General features: G+C 40.8%; 2 protein-coding genes across 6 annotated transcripts in view; both read left to right on the forward strand.

Moving 5' to 3' along the window:
- Positions 1-10737, forward strand: part of TJP2 (tight junction protein 2) — a 64390-nt gene extending 53653 nt beyond the window's left edge. For all 5 annotated transcript variants that reach the window (XM_085041889.1, XM_085041890.1, XM_085041887.1 and 2 more), the window contains 12 exons: positions 248-356; positions 1054-1264; positions 2575-2762; positions 3793-3888; positions 3996-4075; positions 4532-4742; positions 5156-5256; positions 5630-5842; positions 6206-6316; positions 7299-7643; positions 8068-8153; positions 9814-10737. In XM_085041889.1, the coding sequence (XP_084898015.1) occupies positions 248-356; positions 1054-1264; positions 2575-2762; positions 3793-3888; positions 3996-4075; positions 4532-4742; positions 5156-5256; positions 5630-5842; positions 6206-6316; positions 7299-7643; positions 8068-8153; positions 9814-9985 (1923 nt within the window). In that variant the 3' untranslated portion in view covers positions 9986-10737. The remainder of the gene's footprint in view (positions 1-247; positions 357-1053; positions 1265-2574; positions 2763-3792; positions 3889-3995; positions 4076-4531; positions 4743-5155; positions 5257-5629; positions 5843-6205; positions 6317-7298; positions 7644-8067; positions 8154-9813) is intronic.
- A 6142-nt stretch (positions 10738-16879) lies between these two features.
- Positions 16880-17434, forward strand: LOC146424761 (interferon alpha-2-like). Its single transcript, XM_085043302.1, has one exon. The coding sequence runs from the start codon at positions 16880-16882 to the stop codon at positions 17432-17434; it is 555 nt and encodes a 184-aa protein (XP_084899428.1).
- Positions 17435-22258: the final 4824 nt, after the last annotated feature.

Raw genomic sequence — 22258 nt, forward strand, 5'->3', positions numbered from 1 at the left:
CTGGAGGCTGTTAAAGTTGAAGAAGCAATCTAGCAGTGTACATCCAGAACCTAGTTATTTCCAAAAGATTACTGTTAGTAGCAGAAATAAATATTCACAAGAGACAATTGTATTGACTTTTTTAAAAAATATACCTGTAATAAGGGAAGAGAATACTTAAGATATTTTCAGATGAAAGAAAAATCTGTGGTTATTCCTTTTATGGTTGATTTTTCAGTAGTTGTGGGGTTTTTTTTTTGGTATATAGGTGAACACTCAAGACTTCAGAGGCATTGTTCGGGAAGATGCTGTTTTGTATCTCTTAGAAATTCCCAAAGGTGAAACTGTGACCATTTTGGCTCAAAGCAAATATGAAGGTAGGTGCTTTGAAAAGAATGTATGTGTATCTACGAAGTTTTTAAGCTGTGCTTTGTCAGTGAAACCACAAATAATCTCTCTCGTACTTACTTTTGATAGCATTTTAGTTACTCTCCTTTTCAGTAGTTGAGAAGGTAGCTGTATTCCATGCGTACAAGGCTGCATGTGTGATGTGTTTTTCAGAGTATGTCTCCATGTCTTTCATTACTAGCAAAAAGCAACTCTTAATACTGAAAAATGGAAAGGTACTGTTTTTTCTTCTGCTCTTCTGTCTGTAGCAGCTGGCAGAAGATCTGCTGTTAGCATTCCTTTTCTGCTGTGCCTTGGCAGTCCTAAAGGATTTGGTCAGCAGCAAATGGACAGTTTTATTGATGAACAGTTAAGGAGCAAGCAAAGCCTCTTGCTTTCATGTTGGGAGACACAGCCTCCTGCAAGACTGTAGTGCCATAGCTGTCTTTTGCATTTGGAATGTGCAAGTTCCTCCTTGCCCCAGAGCTGTAAGGGCTGTGCACATACAGTATGGAACACTCCTGATAAGTGGGTGTAGAGCAATGAATGTGAATGTGAATGAATGTCTAGTTTTTACATCTTCGTGAGCAGACATTTAGAATTTCAAAGCTGTATTCTCTAGAACCACAGCCTAATCTTTCTTTTGAGTGTAAAAAAATAGAAACTAAAAGAGAGGTATTGTTTTAGTCTACAGAGACATCATGGCCTGTGGCAGAGGAGATTCGTTCTTCATCAGGAGTCACTTCGAGTGTGAAAAAGAGTCACCGCAGAGCTTAGCATTCACCCGAGGGGAGATCTTTAGAGTAGTTGATACACTGTATGATGGCAAACTGGGAAACTGGCTGGCTGTGAGAATTGGAAATGAACTGGAAAAGGGCCTCATTCCAAATAAGAGCAGGTAAGGTGGCACCATGTCCTCCTACCCATTATTGTAAGTAAGATTCTCCCTACCCCCCAAGTTATTTTTGCTTCATATGTCATACCTTTCCTCCTTTTTATTCCCCTCTACAATAATGAATAAATTATTTTGCCTTTACTTTTGTAAGACTTGTAAAAACTGCAGATTTTAGAAGCATGGTATTATGCAACGAGACAATGAGAGAGGGTGGTGTTATCTACATACTAGGTCATGTATTTGCAGCACAGACCTAGAGTTTCTGTCCCTGCAATCAATCAAGCTTTGATCACTAGCTGCTTCAGTTCCTCTTCCAGAAAATGGGTGGTGGGTCCTATTTCTGTTTTGCGTTTGCTTTTTCCCCTGCCTTCTTTGTCTGTACACCCCCAGCAAATTAAATCAAAGCAAACAAAAAACCCCAACCAAACAAAAATACTAGACAAACAAAACCCCTTCACCTTAGGAAGCTCATGACTCTCTGTGCAAGAATACTCTGATGATTAATCTTTTAGAAGAACTGCAGTGCTTGAATTTCTTATGTAAATCCTTATGGAGAGTGTTTTAAGTATTTATTCTGAGGCAATTTTTTTTTTTGGGCGCTGTAGTCTGTATTTTTGTGTGAAATATTGAGTGAACCACAGCAACATTTTTGCTTTAATATGCTTTCCTGGTTAAAATTCATGGGAGGTAATAAAATGTGTTCAAATATGTACAGTGAGTAAAAGTGTTAGAACTAATCAGAAAAAAAAGCCCCACTAGAGTGTTTTTAGACTGTAGCTTTTAAGTTCTTGATGTGGTTGTGGTTTTATGGTGGAAGAAAAAGCTCACGATTTCATGGCACAGCAAGTTACAAAATGTGCTTCTTATGTGACTTACCTGTCTGTTTCCTGGTAAGCGCATTTTCTCCTCTTGGTTAATTGATCTGGCCAAACCAGCCTTTGTTTCTATGCCATAGCAACTTAACTTATGAAGCCTAATGGAGAAGAGAATAGCGGCAGTAATTTCTTAGGTCTTCAGTTCTGGGCTGCCCTCTCTCACGACCTCTTTGCATTTGTGTTCATTTATGCTTCTGTGAGTGACGAGTTTAAGAGCTCAGGACTCATTCCTGCCCAGCAACTTTTAGCTGTGGCAAGTCAGGGCATTCTGACAATGTGTTTGGTCCAAGGCAAAGGCACCTGAACTTGTCTGCTTTTACCTCCATTCCTTCCTATCTAACTGGCAAATTACTTATTGCAAATTCAAAATCCATTTTCTTCAGTGAAAGCACCCTTGCCCTCTGTGACTAATTCTGTGCTCTCTGCTTTGTCTGTCAGAGCTGAACAGATGGCCAGTGTTCAAAATGCCCAAAAAGATGGCTCAAGTGATAGGGCAGACTTCTGGAGAACACGTGGCCAGCGATCTGGAGCGAAGAAGAATCTGAGAAAGAGTCGTGAAGATCTGACAGCTATTGTGTCTGTGAGCACAAAATTCCCAGCCTACGAGCGCGTTCAGTTACGTGAAGGTAAGTGAAACTGCTTTGAGCCTGCTCCCCATTTATTGCTGGCTGCTTTAGCATCCAAATGTTTGGTCAGCTAAGAAAATGATTTCTAACTCCTCATGATAAATTAGGAAGGGATGAGGTTTTCCTCAGAGTGGAAATTTCTGGATACCATTAGTTACTCTAAGAGAAAGCTTTTTACCCTTTTAAACTATGGTTGTTTGCTCATGTCTCCAAATTACACCCACCAGTTTCAAGGTTTAAAATGAAAAAGGGATGAAACAGCGGGGCTTTGTTTGTTTCCTCAGATGCTCCTTGGCTAGCTCTGAAAGTAAAATTCATATGCCCAAGATCAATCCCAATCTTCATAAACACCACTTCAACGTTAGCTTGAGAGCAAATAGAACCCAGGTATTTTCAGCAGATTGTCCAAATGTAATTGTCATTCATGTGGTCTATCTCCGTGACTGTAAACTAGCTGTATTACTAGTGATGTTGAGCAGGTCAAGCTGATTTTCAGTTATTAGCACATGGCAGTATTCTGGAGCAAAACAAACAGTAAAGAGTATTTTAAAGGAGATCCCAGATACCAAGATGAAGACATGGGGTAATGGCATTCCTGCGTTAACTCTGAGAACTGTGTTTGCACTTGCTTTGACATGAGCAATAACATAGTTTTGCATTTCTTTGTTTCTTCAAGATGCATTGCAGTTGCTTTATCATTTGTGTCTTTATTCACTCAAAACCTACTGTGTCAAGGTTCATGCAGTTTTGATGGATGGAAAGATGAATTAAGATCTGCTGTACATTTTCAGATGTAGAATCTTCTAAATATAATTTCATAAGCAAGCTGTTAAAACAGTCTCTTTACTTTCTCAGCTGATAAAAGTAGCTTTCTGTATTATGCTGTTGCACAAACTTCTGAGGAATAAATTTTTTTAAATACATTTTTAATACCTTCAACTTAACTTTGCATAGTAACTGGGGGTCTTGTTGGTTACATATAAAACCAGTCTCATCAGACTTCTCTTTTCTCCAAATATTTTTCTTTCAGCTGGTTTTAAGAGACCTGTGGTGATATTTGGCCCTATTGCAGATGTCGCTATGGAGAAGTTGTCAAATGATTTGCCTCACCTGTACCAAACAGCGAGTAAGTTGTCCTCTTAGTGTCTTTTCCATCTTTAACTGAGAGAATTGATAACTTAATAATCACAGCTGCTTGGCCTCTCTAGATAAGCTAAAATGTTGTCTTTGCAGAGACAGAACCCAGAGATGCAGGTTCAGAGAAGTCAACTGGGGTAGTGCGCTTGAATACTGTGAGGCAAATCATTGAGCAGGTAGGGCATTTCTCTGAAAATTGCGTATGCCCAAAGGCATGTTGTTTGATTTGCTTGCTCCTAAAACTTGCAGAGTACTCAAATTTTCACTCTGTCTATTTCTGTAATAAGCTTAATGATAGAGCTGTTTTGAAATTGTTCAACAGCAATTTTGGTAATTTTTATAGCTTTGAACCTGATGTTAGAAATCACATTTTTCTTCTCTAGTCCATTCTAAATTTGGACAGACAAGAATCTGTTTTACTATACGCTTTCTGAATTTGCCATGGAGACTTTACTGTCATGCGATGTTCTACTTAGTCATAACATTCTAAATGTGATATAACTGTGGGAATACATCCCACAAGTTGTGGTCTTATTTGGACACAAATATCCTGGTTTTCCTAGGATCCCACGTTCCAGTCACCTCCACTTGTTCGCACATGCGCCACATTGACTGGCCTTTCTTGTTAACAGGATAAACATGCTCTGCTGGATGTCACTCCTAAAGCAGTGGACCTGCTAAATTACACCCAGTGGTTTCCAATTGTGGTCTTCTTTAACCCAGACAGTAAGCAGGGTGTGAAGACCATGAGACAAAGGCTGTGTCCTACATCAAACAAGAGCTCGAGAAAACTTTTTGAGCAAGCAAACAAACTGAAGAAAACTTGTCCCCACCTTTTTACAGGTAAGGAAGAATGTTTGTTTAACCTGCTTACTAAGAGAATATGTGACTGTGTGAGTCTCGAGACAGCTATTTATTACTCTGCATATTAATTCATGCAGGCTGGAACTAAAAGAATGTGAAGGTATGGTCATGAGTAATGCCTTCCTTGAATTTTTTCAAAATTCCTTGTTTTGCCAAATCCTAATGCAAAAGAAATTGTGAGCTGGTGTACTGTCATTAAAAGATAATGATTTAATAAGCTTGGAAATGGACCAGCAATAAAATAAAAATACCATGTATCTGTCAATTATCTAAATGAAGTGGCTGTTCAACATTCTCACGTACCTAAACCGAAAAGTGTTAAAGAGCAAAGAATTAATAAGGATTGCATTCCATTTACTGTGTGTGTTTACTTTTTCCTTCAATTTTTACAGCAACCATTAATTTGAATTCAGCTAACGATAGCTGGTATGGTAGCCTGAAGGACACAATTCAGCAACAGCAAGGAGAAGCAGTATGGGTATCGGAAGGAAAGGTAAACAGTCAGTCCATAGTCTGTCAAGCTATACAGATGTCTCAAAGTATCTCTTGCCAGTGAAAATTGTTTAAAATTTCATTTTCCAGTGGTAGATAGGTTAAACAAATAGTCAGTTGATGTCTGTCTATAGCCAAAAAATGTTATTCTTTCTGTTACACTTCGGAGCTTTCATTACTAATGCTGTGGCTAGGGGAGAATTATGATGCGGTATAAACTTTTACAGGACTTTTTGTTGTGATTCTGCATTAGTTTCTTTCAGTTCTGCAAAGTCATTCCTAAGGGTTTGTTTGGCCTGACGTTGAGTCTTAACTGGACTTTAATTCTAATTTATTGAATCTTTATTCCTTGATTCTTCCTGGCTTTTCTCTAGATGGAGGGCATGGAAGATGATGCAGATGATCGTATGTCTTACCTTACTGCCATGGGTGCTGACTATTTGAGCTGTGACAGTCGGCTGATCAGTGACCTGGAGGATACAGATGGAGAAGGTGGTGCATACACTGACAATGAACTTGATGAGCCTTCAGAGGAACCAAGGATTTCATCTGTTAGCCGCTCCTCTGAACCTGTGCATCACGAGGAGGTGAGATGGTTGGATTTCTCAGTAGGACTGGCCATTGGGCTTTCCAAAAACCCTTTATGTATGGCTTAAAAATCAGAGGGCAGTTTTTTAACTGCAGATTTATCTTGCTTCTGTTGGTGTTACAGAGTTACACTGTGAAGAGCAAAAATAATAATAGCTTTGCTCTTCTGCCTAGCTTTATAGATTTCCTGATGATGTCTCGTCACTTTGAGCTTTTCAATTACATATGCAGTAACTGTAGTCAGGTTACTGGCAGTCTTTTGACTCCTGGTTACTGTTCCCCAGACTGTAAACTTGAGAGAGAGGAAAAACGTTTGAATTACCAGCTACTGCAGTGATTTTATCTCTTATTTTCTTTCACAGAGTTTAAAAAAGTTTACTCCAGAACCAAGGGCTCAGTTGAGAAAAGCTGGTAGCAGGGAGATCCTTAGAGACCCAAGTCCACCTCCAGCATTCAAGCCTGAACCACCTAAGGTAAATTTATAGAAACAAGTCTGAATACAAAAGTCCTCTTTCTGGGGAATTCTCGAGGGTGGCACAATGGAAAGAGCAATAGAGATGATCAGAGACTAGAAAAGATTTTAAGTGCGGAGAGAAGGAATGACTGAAACTGTTGCAGGATCGAGCATAAAGAAGACTTACTGCGTAACAGTTCTTCTCGAATATATGTGATCTCCGATATCTAATTTCCATATGGAATAAGAGTAAAATTCCTTTGTGTGTCTACTAACAAACTGAGAGGCACTTTTTTAGCTCAGGAAGATCAAAAGTAGGCTAATCAGCAGGAAAAACAAGTCTGATGGCTATAACTGTGAAGCAAAAAACCAGAATCTACTGCCTGACCATCGCTAGAAATTTGGGTTAACTGTTTATTTAAACATTGCTCAGGAATTATGCAGGAGGGAAAAAACTGTAGTGTTTGAACACTAAGTTCTATTCTAGAAATTTCTGAATTCACCTGACCCCAAAGTCCTTTCTTTGTGAGGACTGGTGCCCTCATATACTTCAAGTATTCAAAATACAGTCCAAGTGTGCCTTGACAATGAAGATAGTGCAGAGTCGGACATGTGCAAAGAAAATAAAATTAGAATATAAAACAGAATTGGGTTCTGTACGCTTCTAAATTTCAGGTCATGATAGTCCACATTAAGTAGTAGTGAAAAATTATTTGAGACATCAGTTTTCTCTGTGCTGTGCTCTAACACACAGAGCTCTGTAATGCTTAAAAAATAGGACAAACAAGTCTAAATGTCATAGTCTTCTATAGGCTGATGTGTAGTCTATGAGCATTTGGCCAAAATGTTGCAGCAGTTCAAATATTTTTCAAGTGTTACATTATATGAAGTTTGACACTGTCAAACACATAGGCAAAATGATTACTTTCATATTTAAGCCCTCTTTTGAAACTAAAATTATAAAGTTGCTGACGTAAACTTTGTGGGTTTTATACTTGCAGGGAAAATTACAAAACAAAGAGGATCCGTATGACTTCCCCAAGAACTATGACTCCAAACTGAGTAACGTTGCTGTCAGCAGTGAGACTTCAACTGTATCAGCTAAAGCACCACCACCACCACCTGTTTCTGCAAAACCTGTCTTTGGGCGTCCCATTCTGAGAAACTCTCAGCCAACAGTCCTGCCTGCAGAGGAGGAGGAGGAGGAGGCAAAGTTGGAAGAGGAAGGAAGCGAACAAGAAAATACTCCAAAATCAGTCCTGAGGAAAGTAAAAATATTCGAGGAGATGGATCACAAGGCAAGGATGCAAAGAATGCAAGAGCTACAAGAGGCCCAAAATGCCAGGGTATGAAGAGATGCATTTTCCCTCTCCTGTGTTTTGTGACCTATAGAACAGCCAGAGTCCTGAAAATTAAAATCATACCCTTTGCACTGTATTGCTTTTGGAGGGAGAAGTTTGGGAAACCACACATAGAGACATACAGCTGTGTGGATTTTTATATAAAAAGAGGTCATATTTTAAGGTTTCCTGTTGTAACTTTAAAAACCTGGCTTATAATAATCCTGTTGCTTTTGGCAATCCATTGTTCTCAAGTGTGTTTTGAATTACTACTATAGCAAAAGATGTTATAATTGTTGGAACACCGATAGCATGTTATCAATTTCTGCTTTAATTGTTTCAGATGTAGCTGTGACCTGCTAGATCCTAGATCCTAGTATAATGGATAGAGTTAAAAAGAAAAATTATTTTCTTCTACTTTCTTTTAAAGATTGAAATAGCCCAGAAGCATCCGGATATTTATGCTGTCCCTGTCAAAACACAGAAGTCAGAACAGAACTGGCCCCAGCCAATGAGGTAAGGTGTATCCAGTTCCAAGCATTCTGTCTTGACTCTTGATGCCACTAGCAGGAGGGAAACTGATCTTGCCAGTTTTTGTTCATACAAGTCATCCTGCATTGGTATATCATTTTGTTGTGGTTCTTCAAAGATTATTGTAAAGATGGGGCAAAATTTTAGTGAACTCTTCAGTGAACTTGTTTCAGGGTTTTTTGTTCTTTTATTTCATTCATAGTAAGGTCATTGAGCTTATTTGAGTCATCTAGCAAGAAACACTGTATTCTTTCACTGACATATTTGCAGAGCCAGCTTTTTGCACCAATCATTGTTAAACAGAAGTTTGCCTGCATTCATATCCTCTGATGTCCATTCTATCTGTGCTAGATACTTGATGCCTGTTGGTCCATCCTAACAAATAATTGCTGCTCTAATGACACTTAATTACTTAAATGCTTATTCTTTACAGCGATGTGGTACGGTTAGGGAAACTAAGGATGAAAGTTGTCCCAGGTCACCCATCAAGTCTCATGAAAGTAGTAGTAGTCTTCCATTAAAATTGAGTTCTGGATGGGTTGACCACTGCACCATCTTACCCTACACACTGCACATTTCTATGACTTGAGCAGTCACCCATGCAAGAGCTAACACAGTGTATCATGCGTTTTGTTTTCTGCTCTTCAGGAGTCTTCAGCTTTTCTTGCATCTTAGTAATAGCCAATAGAAATAGGACTTTTTTTTCTAGCAAGTCAAATGCTTTGATGTCACACTAAATAATCTAAAATGCAAAAATGGAAAACTGTTATTTTCAAGATTTCTTGGCAAGTTCAGGAAAGCATACTTTTTTATAGCATTGGAAGCTTTATAAAAGTAATTAAAATCTTTCACCACATTTGCAGAGTGTTTGCTTATGTTGCAGAAATCAGTGTTGTTGGCTTTTCACAGGAATGTTAATGATTTGCCTAGAAGGGAGTATTTAAGCCCTGGGAGAAAGATGTAAGGACAATACCATCTTGTTTTTCTAGAACATAGATTGCAAAAATCATGGGCTTTGAAACTGAGGAAATAGCCTCCCTTGAGAGATTCTATTTTTCTATATCTGCTTAATGGCATGTCAAATGTATAGCACCACAGTGTATAAAAAGCAAATGTGTGGTTATTTCTGCCCACTTTTAAGGCTAAGAGCCTCTGTGAGAGCCTTGATTGAAAAGGCTACCAGTTTAAGAAATGTCACAGAAGTCTTTGGACTTTGCAACACAAGACTGAGGATGCAAAAGAAGAAGCAGGTGTAGAGAAACTCCTGTGCAAAACTAATTAAAGGAAATGTCATTAGGGGTAGTAGCAAGGCTGAAAACCTCTCTGCTCAGGGGATAGAGTGCTGTAAAGCTATTGATGTCTGTGTGTGGGCAGGGGTGTTTAAAAATTTTAAATTTAGCCTTCTTCCAGGTAGGTTGAGTAGATCAAATCGGAGCATCATCCTCCAGCTTGATGGAAATGATGTGCCTTTCCAGATAGGTTTACCATATTCATGTAGTTTTTTATGGGCTAGAGAGGGTTTCATTTGCTCCATCTGTCTTTCTAAGCCGTATGTGGCCATGAAGCAGATATTAAGTACAACTGTTTCTCAGTTTTTCGTAATGGAAATAGACATGATCTCTTCTTCCCCATGCTGCTGTGTTAGCTCCAGGCCTCCTGAGCCCCAGAAGCCTCCTGTCAGACCTTACCTGGAGAACCGAGTCAGTTACGGCAGCGAAGCGGAGGAGGAGGAGGAGGAGTACCGCCGGCAGCTAGCAGACCACTCAAAGAAGGGCTATTATGGACAGACAGCCAGATACAGAGACACGGAGTTGTAGGCTTGCTAGTATGTCCATGTCTAACACTCTTTTGAGGTTTCTTCCTTCGCAGCCAAAGTGGAGCAGTAGTTAGTCTTGAAGAGCTATATTTTTACTGGGGGTGGTGTTAAGAGGGTACGCTACTCAACTCAGACATATCTATACACTGGAACTGGAAGAGTTCGTTTTTTGGGGATATTATTTCGTCAGCATCTATGAAAAGAAATCACTATTGCCTGAATGCTGTTGCCTGTTTTATAAGGACCAAATCCTTAAAGTTTGTGTTAATTCTTGGTATTTTCATATTTTAATATAAGCCCCCCTTTTTCCTTTTTATTAATGCTGCCTTTTTGGACTGTTCTGCTGTGTTATGAAAGTATGATCCCAGAGATACACTTCCTAATGCAATAGAACTAAATGTGAAAGTGTATTTGAAGAACAGTAAGTGCCTTTAACAAGAAGCATCTGAAGCCGTTTGTTTTGACATCTGATACTTGGTGCAAAGCCATAACACACTAAAAAGGGGATTGACTGTTTTACCTATCTTTATTTTTTATCAGTTTCATGGTAACAATTTTCCTTGCATGTTATTTTTCTAAGTTCATAGATGCATATGCAATATTCATAAATACTGACTGTACATAATAAAGGTGCAATTGACTGGGTGGTTGGAAAAGACCAGGATGTGCTTAAACAGAGAAAATGGTGTAGAAATTCAGTCACTTATTAAAATTTACACAAACTGCAAATAATAAAGTATATATTCTAGACAAGCCTTGTGTATCTCATTTTTCTTTTGAACAGTATTAGTCAAGAGTTGCTGACTTCCATGAGTAATGTTTCAGTTCACTGTCTCCTCTCTTCTGTTCAAGTAGCTAAGAAACATCATTGTTGATGTGCTTCACACTGTTCTGAACATAATTTTAAAATCTGCTGTGATTTAAAACTGATACAAAATGGTGGAATTCCTGCAAGGGACTTGCCTTTTAGAGTATTAAGTTCTGCCTCACCATTTCTGCTCTGTATCCTTATACAATAAAAATTCTTTAAAGGGTCATAGAGAAAAATTTATTTTGATCATACAGTATGAAAGATGGTTCTCTAATGGTCTTCTAAAAATAAAATGCCTTCCAACCATTATATGATTATGTATTAGGAAAATGTTCTTCACCTAGAGAGTGGTTAAGCACTGACTGGAACAGGCTCCCGTGGGAGGTGGTCACAGCACCAGCCTGACAGAGTTCAAGAAGTGTTTGGATAATGCTCTCAGGTACCTGGTGTGACTCTTGGGGAATCCTGTGCAGGGCCTGGAGGTAGACCCAATGATCCTTGTGGATGGGTCCCTTCCATCTCAGGAAGTCCATGATTCTGTGACACTCTCTTAAAAAAGGTAGAATTTTCTTGTTGAAGCAATAGGAGGGATGCATAGCAGATGAGGAAACTTGTGCTACTCACATGTAGAATCATTTAGGTTGGAAAAGACCTCCAAGATCATCAAGTCGCACCATAAACTGAACAGTGCTAAGCACACCACTAAACCATGTCCCTAGGACATTGACACGTCTTTTAAACTCCTACAGAGATGATGACTTAGCCACTTCCCTGGGCAGTTTAATGCAGTTTAATGCCTGGCAGCCCTTTCTGTGAACAGATTTTTGCTAATATCCAATCTAAAGGTGCTCCCCTGGTGCACCTGGAGGCTATGTCCTCTTGTCCTGTCACTTGTTACCTGGGCGAAGAGACCAAACCCCACCTTGCTACAGCCCCCTTGTAGAGACCAACAAGGGCACCCGTAAGCCTCCTTTTCTCCAGGCTAAACACCCCCAGCTCCCTCAGCTGCTCCTCGCAGGATTTGTGCTCTAGGCACTCATCAGCTCTGTGGCCCTTTTCTGGACAGTGTCTGTCCTGCAGTGAGGGGCTCAGGACTGAACACAGCACTCGAGGTGTGGCCTCACCAGTGCTGAGTACAGGGGGACAATCCCTGCCCTGGTCCAGCTGGCCACACTATTGCTGATCCAGACCAGGATGCCATTGGCCTTCTTGGCCACCTGGGCACGCCCTGGCTCGTGTTCAGCTGCTGTCACCAGCATCCCCAGATCCTTTCTGCCAGGCAGCTTTCCATCACTCTGGCCTCAGGCTGTGGCGCTGTTTGGTGCTGTTGTGACCCAGCAAGAAGGGGTTCACAAGGGCAGGACCTGGTACTTGGTCATGTTGAACCCCATGCCACTGTCCTTGCCATGGATCCAGCCTGCCCAGAGTGCTCTGCAGATCAACTTAGTGCCACCTGCAAACGTACTGAGGGGGCACTTGTTCCCTTCCCAGATCATTGATAAAGATGATACCAATATAATACAAACATGTGGTATCAATACACAGAGCACAATAAATGTATCGATTTAAACGCGGTGTAACGCAGCAAAGGGGTCGCTCTCCTTAGAGAGGCTGTTTGAGACCGGTCCGTACCGCGGCCATCGGGATTATCGCGGCACACGAGCCTGTTCCCGAGGCGGGGACACCGTCCGGGGCTGGCAGCTGTCGGCGGGAGGCGCTGGCGACACCTGCGCGCTGCCACCGGAGCCGCCTGGCTTGCAGCGCAGCCCGGGAACGGGCAGCGGCAGGGGCGCATTTCCCTCAGGGATCATCCACCCCAACCAGGATGGAGAGGCAGAACTTCACTGGATTCCTGCGGAAACATTGTGACAAGTGGTAAGGAAAGGCTGAGGTACTGAAAGCCTTTTTTGCCTCAGTCTTTAACAGTAAGACCAGTTGACCTCTGGGTACTCGGCCCCCTGAGCTGGAAGACAGGATCTTTACAAATAGACAGTGAGATCGAGTGCATGCTCAGCATGTTGGCAGATGACATGAAACTGAGAGGTACATGTGACACAAAAGCAAAAGGATGGGATGCTATACGGAGGAAATGGGACAAACCTGAGAAGTGGGCCCACAAGAGCATCATACAGTTCAACAAATCCAAGTGCAAGGTGCTGCACATGGACCAGGGCAATCCCAGACATGAGCACAGAGTGGGAAGTGAATTCACTGAGAGTACCCCTGCAGAGGAGGACTTGTGGGTTCTCATGGCTAAAAAGTTGAACATGAGGCAACAGTGTGCACTCGCAGCCCAGAAACCCAACTGTATGCTGGGCTGCATCCAGAGCAGTGGGCAGCAGGACCAGGGAGGGGATTCTGCCCCTCTGCTCTGCTCTGCTCTGCTCTGCTGAGACCCCACCTGGAACACTGCATCCAGCTCTGGGACCCCAGCACAGGAGGGACAGGGACCTGCTGGAGAGAGTCCAGAGGAGGGTCACTCCTCTTGACACTGCCCATGTTGAAAGAAAATGTTTTTCTCCATTATGCTTTCCATCACAGCTATGTATGCCAGTCTTCTCTCTTAGAGGTGAGAGAGTGGTTTGGATTGAAAGGAACCTTCTAAGTTCAGTGAGGAGCAGCTGAGGGAGCTGGAGGTGCTTAGCCTGGAGAAAAGGAGGCTCCGGGGTGACCTTGTTGCTCTCTGCAATTGCCTGAAAGGAGGGTGTAGCCAGCTGGGATTGTTCTCGCAGACAACTCGTGACAGGACGAGAGGACACAGCCTCAGGTTCAGGCTAGACATCAGGAAGAATTTCCTCATGGAAAGGGTTGGTAAGCACTGGAATAGACTGCTCAGGGTGGTAGTGAAGTCACCATCCCTAGAGGTGTTCAAGAAAACACTGGATGGGGACCCTGGTGCTGTGGTGTAGTTAACAAGGTGGTGATTGGTTGAAGGTTGGACTCAATGACCTCAGAGGTCTTTTCCAATGTAAGTGATTCTGCGATCCTGTGGTCATCTAGCTCCAACCCCACTTGCCATGGGCAGGAACACCTTCTACTAGACCAGGTTGCTCAGAGCTCCATCCAACCTGGCCTTGAATATTTTCAGGGATGGGGCATCCATGGCTTCCAGGAAGGACAGGGACCTGTTTGATCAAGTCCAGAGGAGTGCCACAAAGATGATCAGTGAGATGGAGGAGCTCTCCTATGAAGAAAGGCTGAAGCAGCTGTGGTTGCTCAGCCTGGAGAAGACTTTGGGGTGACCTTACAGCACCCTCCTTTACCTAAAGGGAGTCTACAAAGAAGCTGGAGAAGGACTTTTGACAAGAAAATGTAGTAGTAAGACAGGGGGCAATGGCTTTAGGTTGAAAGAGGGTATTTTTAGATTAGATATTAGGAAGAAATTCTTTAGGTGATGTTGTGAGGCACTGGAACAGGCTGCCCAGATAAGCCCTGGAAATTTAAGAAATATGGAAGAGACCATCTCTGCTTTTCCCTTTGTGACACTCAGGATGGTATTCCCAGCACCTCACTAAGAAGGAATCCTGGACAAAACTGTTTTGCAAAAGGAAAGAAAGAATTGGAATGTCTGGGAGATATAATGAATATGACGAAGTTTATCTGTTTAAATCACTAGAAGGATTAAACTTATATAATGATTACAGTTTTGGAAAAACACTTGTGTATAATTTGTGGAAATTGTTGCAGCATTATGTAATAATTTTCTTGAAGTACACATTTTTTTACTGATTTTATACTGATGCACTTCAGGCCAGTTTTCCAAAGTAATAAACATTTCCATTCATAAATAAAAAGAAAATATTTGGTCCCCTGTTACACTTTTTGTATCCCACTGTGATGTTGTTACTCTTTATTGTCATAGGTGATAGGGGATATATTTTTCCTTACGCTGGCAGTACATCCAGTCCAAGATTGCTTAAGCAACCTTCTAAAGCCTTCCAAATACCTACATGCTGAACATAAAAGAAGCTCTAAAAGAGTGTCATCAATCTGCTTGGAGTGACTACCAGACTGGGAAAGAAGCCAACCACACAGCAGTGGGTGCAACAACAGAACAAAAATAGGAATGTAGGAATGAGGCTTACAGCCATGAGATATGCCATGAGGTATTTCATGAAGAGATAGCTGTGGGCATGATGGCCTGTGATGGGATGACAGGTCATCAGGATTGTAGCTGACCCTTACTGCTGCAACTGGACATGTGGAGGAGGGAGTGCCACCAAGGTGTCCCTATTGTGTTCTGTTTCACCCTTGCCCAAAACCCACAGGTTTTGTAATCTCTTTCTCTGTATCCCTCATTACCATATAAAGGGGTGCCTACTCTCTGCATTCATGGTGGTAGTAACAGGGTGTTTGGCTACAGTCTCACCTTCACTTCTCCCAGATGTATAAACTGGTATTTGAAATCCTTCATGGCAAAGAATGAGAACACGAGCACCTTGCAGACAAGTCAATGGGCTTGCTCCTCTCTCCTCCCCAAAGCAGGGACACCTCTTTGGCAAGATTTGCACATCCAGCTGTGTCAGAGCATACCTGGGAACACCTGTCCACTGCACTGAACACTTCTTTCATGTCTAGAGAACATGTCTCTGGAAATCTAACAAGAAACTATAACCTGATGCCCCAATAAACTGAACTACTGGTGCACCTAGGTTCTTGAAAGTGCTCATTTGACCTGGCCAGACTATGTTGAATCAGTGAACTGCTCTATTTAGAACTCTGTGATTGCGAATGAGACCAGACTTACAGCATAACCCACACCGTTGGTGCATCTGGGATCTCACTGAGTGTGACAAGACCTCGAGTGACAAGTTGGTTCTAATCAGAAATTAAGCCCAGCTGCATTCAGCCCCTCTGTTCTCTGGGGACCAGCTGGAAACCAAGGGGATTTATTTTCTGCCAGTCTTCTATACTCTTTTTGCAACAAACACACAGCCAGGTCTCAGACTGAAAAACCATTCTACCTGACCCCTTCATCCTGACAGTATCACCTACAGACTTATGCTTTTGCAATTAGGTATATATTTACAGGAGGCAGGGGAGGCACCAAAATGGCAATTTAAGACTAGCTTTCATCAAAATACAATAAAGAACAGGGGGCAGATATCCCAAAGGACTGTGGTAATCCTAACCGCCTCTGTTATGTAGCATGGGAAAGCAAATGGCTGAATTGTACTTTTTGTCATCCCTATTCATTCTCCTCCCATTTAATGTTAGAATTTAGATCTGAATTCAATTGGCGCTGATATTAATAATTGCTCAGTTATTAATATGGGGAAAAAAAGAGTATTTCATCCAAGTATGTAACTTCTTCTCATGTCAGTGCTTGTATTTGCATGGCATTTACAGCCTCTGAGTGAGATCAAGGCTTCATTTAATTAGCTGTGTTTATGTATCAAAACACCCATTTTAATAGACATTTTTATACACACACACATACACACACACACCACACACGCACATCCCCACAGCCACGCACCTCCAAATGATATGTATCCATCCTTTGAGTCTAAACAATCCTAAGAAATAAAGGTGAGGAGGAAGAAGATATTTTTGCTGAAAGAAAATAAGGAGAGAAAGCTTAACTGAAGCTTGGAAGTATAAACCATGCTATAGGAGACAGCATGGTAGTAGTATTCAGCAGGTCCCTGACCCATCATTGACAATGTTACTTTATTTCAGCTTTAAGCATGTTCTTCCACTGCTGGAATATTAAGAAAATTAGTATTTCTGTAACTCTTTAATTCAAATTCTTGTTATACATCCTACAGAATTTTAGTAGTAGAGAGAATAAATAATATAACATATATGTATTGCATGCTAATACCCAGCTGAAATAAAAAGAAAGTAGCAAAACAAAAAAAGGACTATGAAGTCATAAAGCAGAAAATGAAAGTGATGTCAAAAGCATACACAAGGGGGAAAACCTTAAAAACCAAAAAACGATGAAAGCAAACTTCTCCCACAGAACAATTAAATGTCAAGGTTTGAAGAAATGGGAGTCTACCAATGATTTTAAAGCACCCAGCCTAACACTCAGAATTTATACACAGGACAGGAGGAACATTACAGTTTGTCTTTATCATGAATGCTTTTTGCTGGATACAAATTGGCCTCATGCTGTCATGCACCACCATCATCTCCAGCCTTCAATGCAACCACCTCCCTTTGCAGCAAAGAAAAGTGGTTGAGAACAGCCTGCGACTTTTGGATAAAATGAGCAAAAAGTTTCCTCAACAATGTTTAAGAGAGAAAAGATCCTTCAGATTTCCTACGCAGGTTCTGCAACCCAAGCAGAAAGAGACTGTTGGACTTGCCATCGAAGAGATCTTCCAACATATCTTCTATATCTTTAGCAAAAATGTGACTCTAGCTGCTTGGGATGGGACAGCTTTGGATCAGTTCCAGAATGGACTTTATCAGCTTATTGAGCAATTGGAGACATGTGTAATCAAAAAGCACACACACTACTGTTGGAGTAAAGAAGTCAGCAGGCTGAAACTGAAGAAGTACTTCCAAAAAATTGACTGTTTTCTTGAAGACAAACAACATGACCTGTGCTCTTGGGAGATCAGCCGTGCAGAAATGAGGAGATGCCTCCAATTGATTGATAAGGTGACAAGGAAGCTTAAAAACTAAGGTACAAAGAATTTAACCTCACATAATTTATAACATTTATAAATAAATATTATAAATAACATTTGTTATTTATTCTATTATCTATCTTGTGGCATTGCGCCTGGTAAATTTTTATTGTATTTAAATAATTATGCTTCTGAAATTTACTTTTGGAAATGTGCTGCATTATTCAATGTAATGTAATTCCTTTCCTTGGTAAGCAAGGTGTCTACTCTAGCTATAAATTAATCCATATGAATTTTCAGTGAGGGGTACTTGCTAGGAAGAGACTGCAACCTTAAACAGATAGTGACATCTTACAGTATTTTCTGCTGAGAAAACATGCTGCTACTTTCCATCTCTATTTCACCTACGTGTAGAGAATCACATATTTGTGAATGAACTACACAACCTGAGCCTTACAGGAACTGCTAGATTTGTACTGATGCAGACTGCTTCAGAGATAAAGAAGTACATTGTTTATTTAAGTGGTCCTGACTTAGGTTGAGAAAACGCATTTTTCCTTAAAAGTTTGTGTCTTCTATTCCTGGCATGTGAATTTTTTTACATTTGAGTAATTCCAACATTTACTTTGTTCAAAGACGTAAAATAATTCTAGAAAGATTTGTCTACATAGTATATTTTTTGCAGTAGTTACTGCTTCTGTAGTAACTTCCCAATTGGACAGTGTTACTTTTAATTGAAATATGCTTGCCTCTAACTATTTGGGGGTGATGCTTTTGCTCCTTGCTGCAGTGTTTCCAATTCACTTCAACTTCTTTCATAAGAATATTTGAATTAACTTTCCTATGTAAAAGTACCCTAAAGCCACATCTGCCTGTGGCACTCTGCTTGCTCATGGGTATATTCATACTGGCTACTGCAGTCTCAAAATTCACCATCCACTCACCATCACCGAAATTCACCAAAATTCACCATCGCTGCATGAAATCTGCCTCTGCTCACAAACTGAACCTCAGAAATGTACAGCCCTTGCTACTGCAATTAATTTCCCCTCCAAACCACACAGCCTTCAGTAGTAATTACAATATAATCAAATTCTTTAAAACAGCTTGCAATAAACTGGGCCTGGATTTTACCCTTGGGAAATTGTCCCTGGGCAACTCCATTTCAAATGGTGTGCTTTCCTTAACCACTTGCTCTATGTTAGTAATGGGGGGAACATACCAAGGCTCTTTTACCCAAAGAATATAGTCAAAAGTTTGCTAAAACCCCAACAACTTTAGAAAAAGCATAGTAAGTCTCTCTGTGGCCACCCTGATGTACATTTGGCACAGGTTTCTGGTCTGGCATAAAGAAACAGAGGAGAGAGCACATCTGTGTCTCCCAAAAGAGGGTGGTGTTAGTCCTGGAGGGCTGAAATTGCCAGAGGCTGGTTTAAGCATCAGGTAAAAAAACACTATAAAGCTTTTCCTGATCTCCAGTGATTTTAAAGAGTATCACTGAAAGGGGAGGTGCACTGATAGGTGCATCTCAGCAAAAAATGGATTGGTATGAGCAGCAGCAATGGTGCATGGGGTCTCAGTACCACGTCTATGACACAGGTCTCTTTTGCAGGGTGTACATATTGTCCTCCCTACCACTCATGGATGCAAGGTACAGAAGAGATGGGAGATATGGATCTCATGGATGAAGCTGAAATACCAGAAATAAATCAAGCTAGCAACTTCACCATGATTCACAACAAAAATAAATAAATAAATAAATAAATAAATAAATAAACCACAGTAAATTATCAGAGTAATTTTTCCACCTGGTGACACCCTGCCACTAATGTTACAGCAAAATACATATTTCCTGGGCTTTGTAACTAATAGCACTTGAAATGGATCCACCTTGGGACTGTTTCAAATCTCATTTCTGTTGCTTGTTTGTTTTTTGTACTTCTTCAAACCTATATAATAAAATTACATTCAGCCTACTTACCCTTCTGGTTCTGATATCCTTGGGTGGCTTTTGCAATGCACTAAACTGTTATCGAAATGGTCTTATTTTTACCAAAATTTGGAAATAGCTTGAAATATTTTTCAACTGCTCTCTCATGAGGGATTCCAATTTTTATTGCCTTACATGTCTGCAATGGGAATATGTTACTTTATGGCCAACTAGTTGTTCAGAAACTCTCATATCATTAAGTTTTCTTTTTAATTTATAGCTGTCTTTAAAAATCTCATCACCAAATAAAATTCTTTTTTGATGTATTTCAATCAAAACAGTACTTGGCAGCACAGAAAAAAACCCCCAGAATGGGCACTAGAGGGCAAAGTGAAATTAGAGACCAATGTAAGAATTGTAGGTGAATGCACACGTGTTTTGGCAAGACTGTGTTTCAGCTCTTTATGAGCTTATCAATAAAGTGCTATTGGTCCACAGAAGGAAATTGCAAGAAAAACCAACTACTCTTGAAAAACACAAGAAGATCTCAGAGATAATGGACAGGAACTCAGAAAACAATATTTGATTTCAATTACTTTTTGGCCATCTGTGAGGCAGCAGAAATTATTTATACTGAGACGATGTCTAGAAGACACATTTAAAGATGGGTACCTTGGAATAACCATAGTTACCCAACAAATACAACTGGAAAAGAAAACTGCAAGCCAGTATGTCTTTGTTTTATTCTTACTTTTAAGAAAGGTAGGGATTCTTAGGGTAAGGTAAGAAAGCTGAAGATTCAGAAGATCATCTCTCTTCACCTTGCCCTTGTAACGTTTTGGAGCAGTATGTATTTCATCACCATTGTCACCAAGTCAGCTGTGTACTATGCCCCTGGCTAGCTGAAACCCTCTAGTATTTCTTCCAGTTAGTATATTTCTAGAAGCTAAACAAATGAGGCAAATATATACATTATTTGCAAATGGAAATGAATAAAATAGTGAAGTCTCAAATCTCCATGGAAAATTGAGCATAGACGAAACAAAATCTTTCCAAGATGGGACTGACTGTCAGCCAAGATGCTTCATAAATTTTTCCATAAGACTCAAACACCAATGCTGTGCAGCACAGGTCCCAGTCACAGCTTGGCTGTTCTCATGGTTAGTCTCACAGCACCTTGTTTACCTGTGTTGTGCTGGACTGAACTGTGCTGCACTTTTGGGGACACTGAAAATGGAAAGTTTTCATCTATGCTGAGTTAGATCCACTTTCTGGAGTGGATTTATAGGACTTGAGGTCAAAAGCCTTGTCTTCCACATGAAATTTCAGAATAGCTACAGAACAGCAGAACTGAAGAATGCTTATTTCAGACTTTTTTTTGAAAAAAAAATTATTCACAAGGCACAGCCAGCTACATCTGTTCAAAGCATTTTGTCTGTGGCTTTGGTTTGTTTCATCAGCTCTGGCTTAATTTTTAAATTGGGGGGGGGGGGAAGGCAAACCCAAACCAGAAAAAAATATCCCAAAACAAAGCAGGACAAAAGCCTGTGGAAATAACTCCCCACATAATCACCCAGGATCAGCTCTTGTTACTTGTCCTACAGAGCAGCCCAGGGGGAGTTACAGGGGTGGCCGTGGTGGAGCAGGCAGTCCGACACCAGGGCTGGTGGTGTGGGCAGGAAAAGAATCAGGAACTGCTCATGGGAAGGCAATAGAAGGGAAGCTGCTGCACCCTGCCTGTCCTCATCCATCACAGTCCAGTCTGACCCTTGTCAGGGCTAGCCCTAATCTGTGTTCTCCCTCCCAGTTGTGGAGGAGCACTGGGTTCTTCCCGGGAGCAATCAGAGGGAAGACCAAGAAATGAGGGTGACAGAGAAACAGAGTAAATTCTGAAAGGTGTCAGTTCTCAGTTTAAACTGGCAGAATGAATTTGCTTTGCTTGAGAATTTTAATGCAAAGAAAAAGAAAATTAACAAAGCAAGTCAGATGGCAATTGATACTTTCCAACAAGGTGTCTGCGTTTTAATATTCAAAAATCTTCTTACTGATCCTGATAGGCAGGGATGAGTTGTTTGTACCATCATTTCCCTCACTTCTACTGAAATCATGATATCCTTAGGAAGCTGCAAGGGTTTTTTCAGTGCTGACAGTTCCCAGAGGAGCAAGGTCTGACAGGGAATGTAAGGACAATCTTTCTTCTCAACCTTCACCCACCCTAGCACCACAGCCCAGCCTGCAAAGTAGAGAGAACCTGCAGTGCTACTGCGGAGCTGCCCTTCTGCAGCCACACACTGCCAGCCCCACCCTGCTTCCAAACACCATTCAGGCTCTTCATTACTTGTGTCCTGAATTAATTCCTTTTCCCTCTGTATGACTTCAAAATTGAAATTCCCAGCTCGTGTGAAGTGGTTTAATTTCAGTGGAGCGGGGGAAGGAGTAATGGCAAATATGAGCACAGGGAAATTCATGTCCTGTCTCAGGTCTCTACACAAGAGGCCACAACATTAGTTCATTTTCTAAGACCAAACTTGTTGAGCCCAAGTGCTCACAGTTAGAATCCCAAAACCACTGTACTCTCAACAACAGGGAATTCAGCATTCTAAGCAAATAATATCGTCTGCTTTTGAACATGTAAAAGTAAACACAGTTAACACTCTCTTCTTAAAAATAACTTAAAGCATGGAAGTACATTTGCAAAGTCAAAATCCCCATCAAGGAGATTAACTACTGAGATTTCAGATAGTATATTTGGCCCCTGAACACCAATTACCACCACATCTACTCACTGTAACTCTTACTGTTGACACTATTCCTCAAGTTTCTTATCTTGGTAGGCCAGAACCTGCAGAATTTCCTCTGACTTAACTGGAGTACTGTGTGTTACAATTCCCAAAAAGGAAATATCTTAACTAACATATTTACGTAAAACAGAAAGCTTTTCTTTGACAA

The sequence above is a fragment of the Lichenostomus cassidix genome, chromosome Z (genome assembly GCF_008360975.1).
Source record: "Lichenostomus cassidix isolate B80296 chromosome Z, HeHo_3.0, whole genome shotgun sequence".
NCBI classification, from domain to species: Eukaryota; Metazoa; Chordata; class Aves; order Passeriformes; family Meliphagidae; genus Lichenostomus; species Lichenostomus cassidix.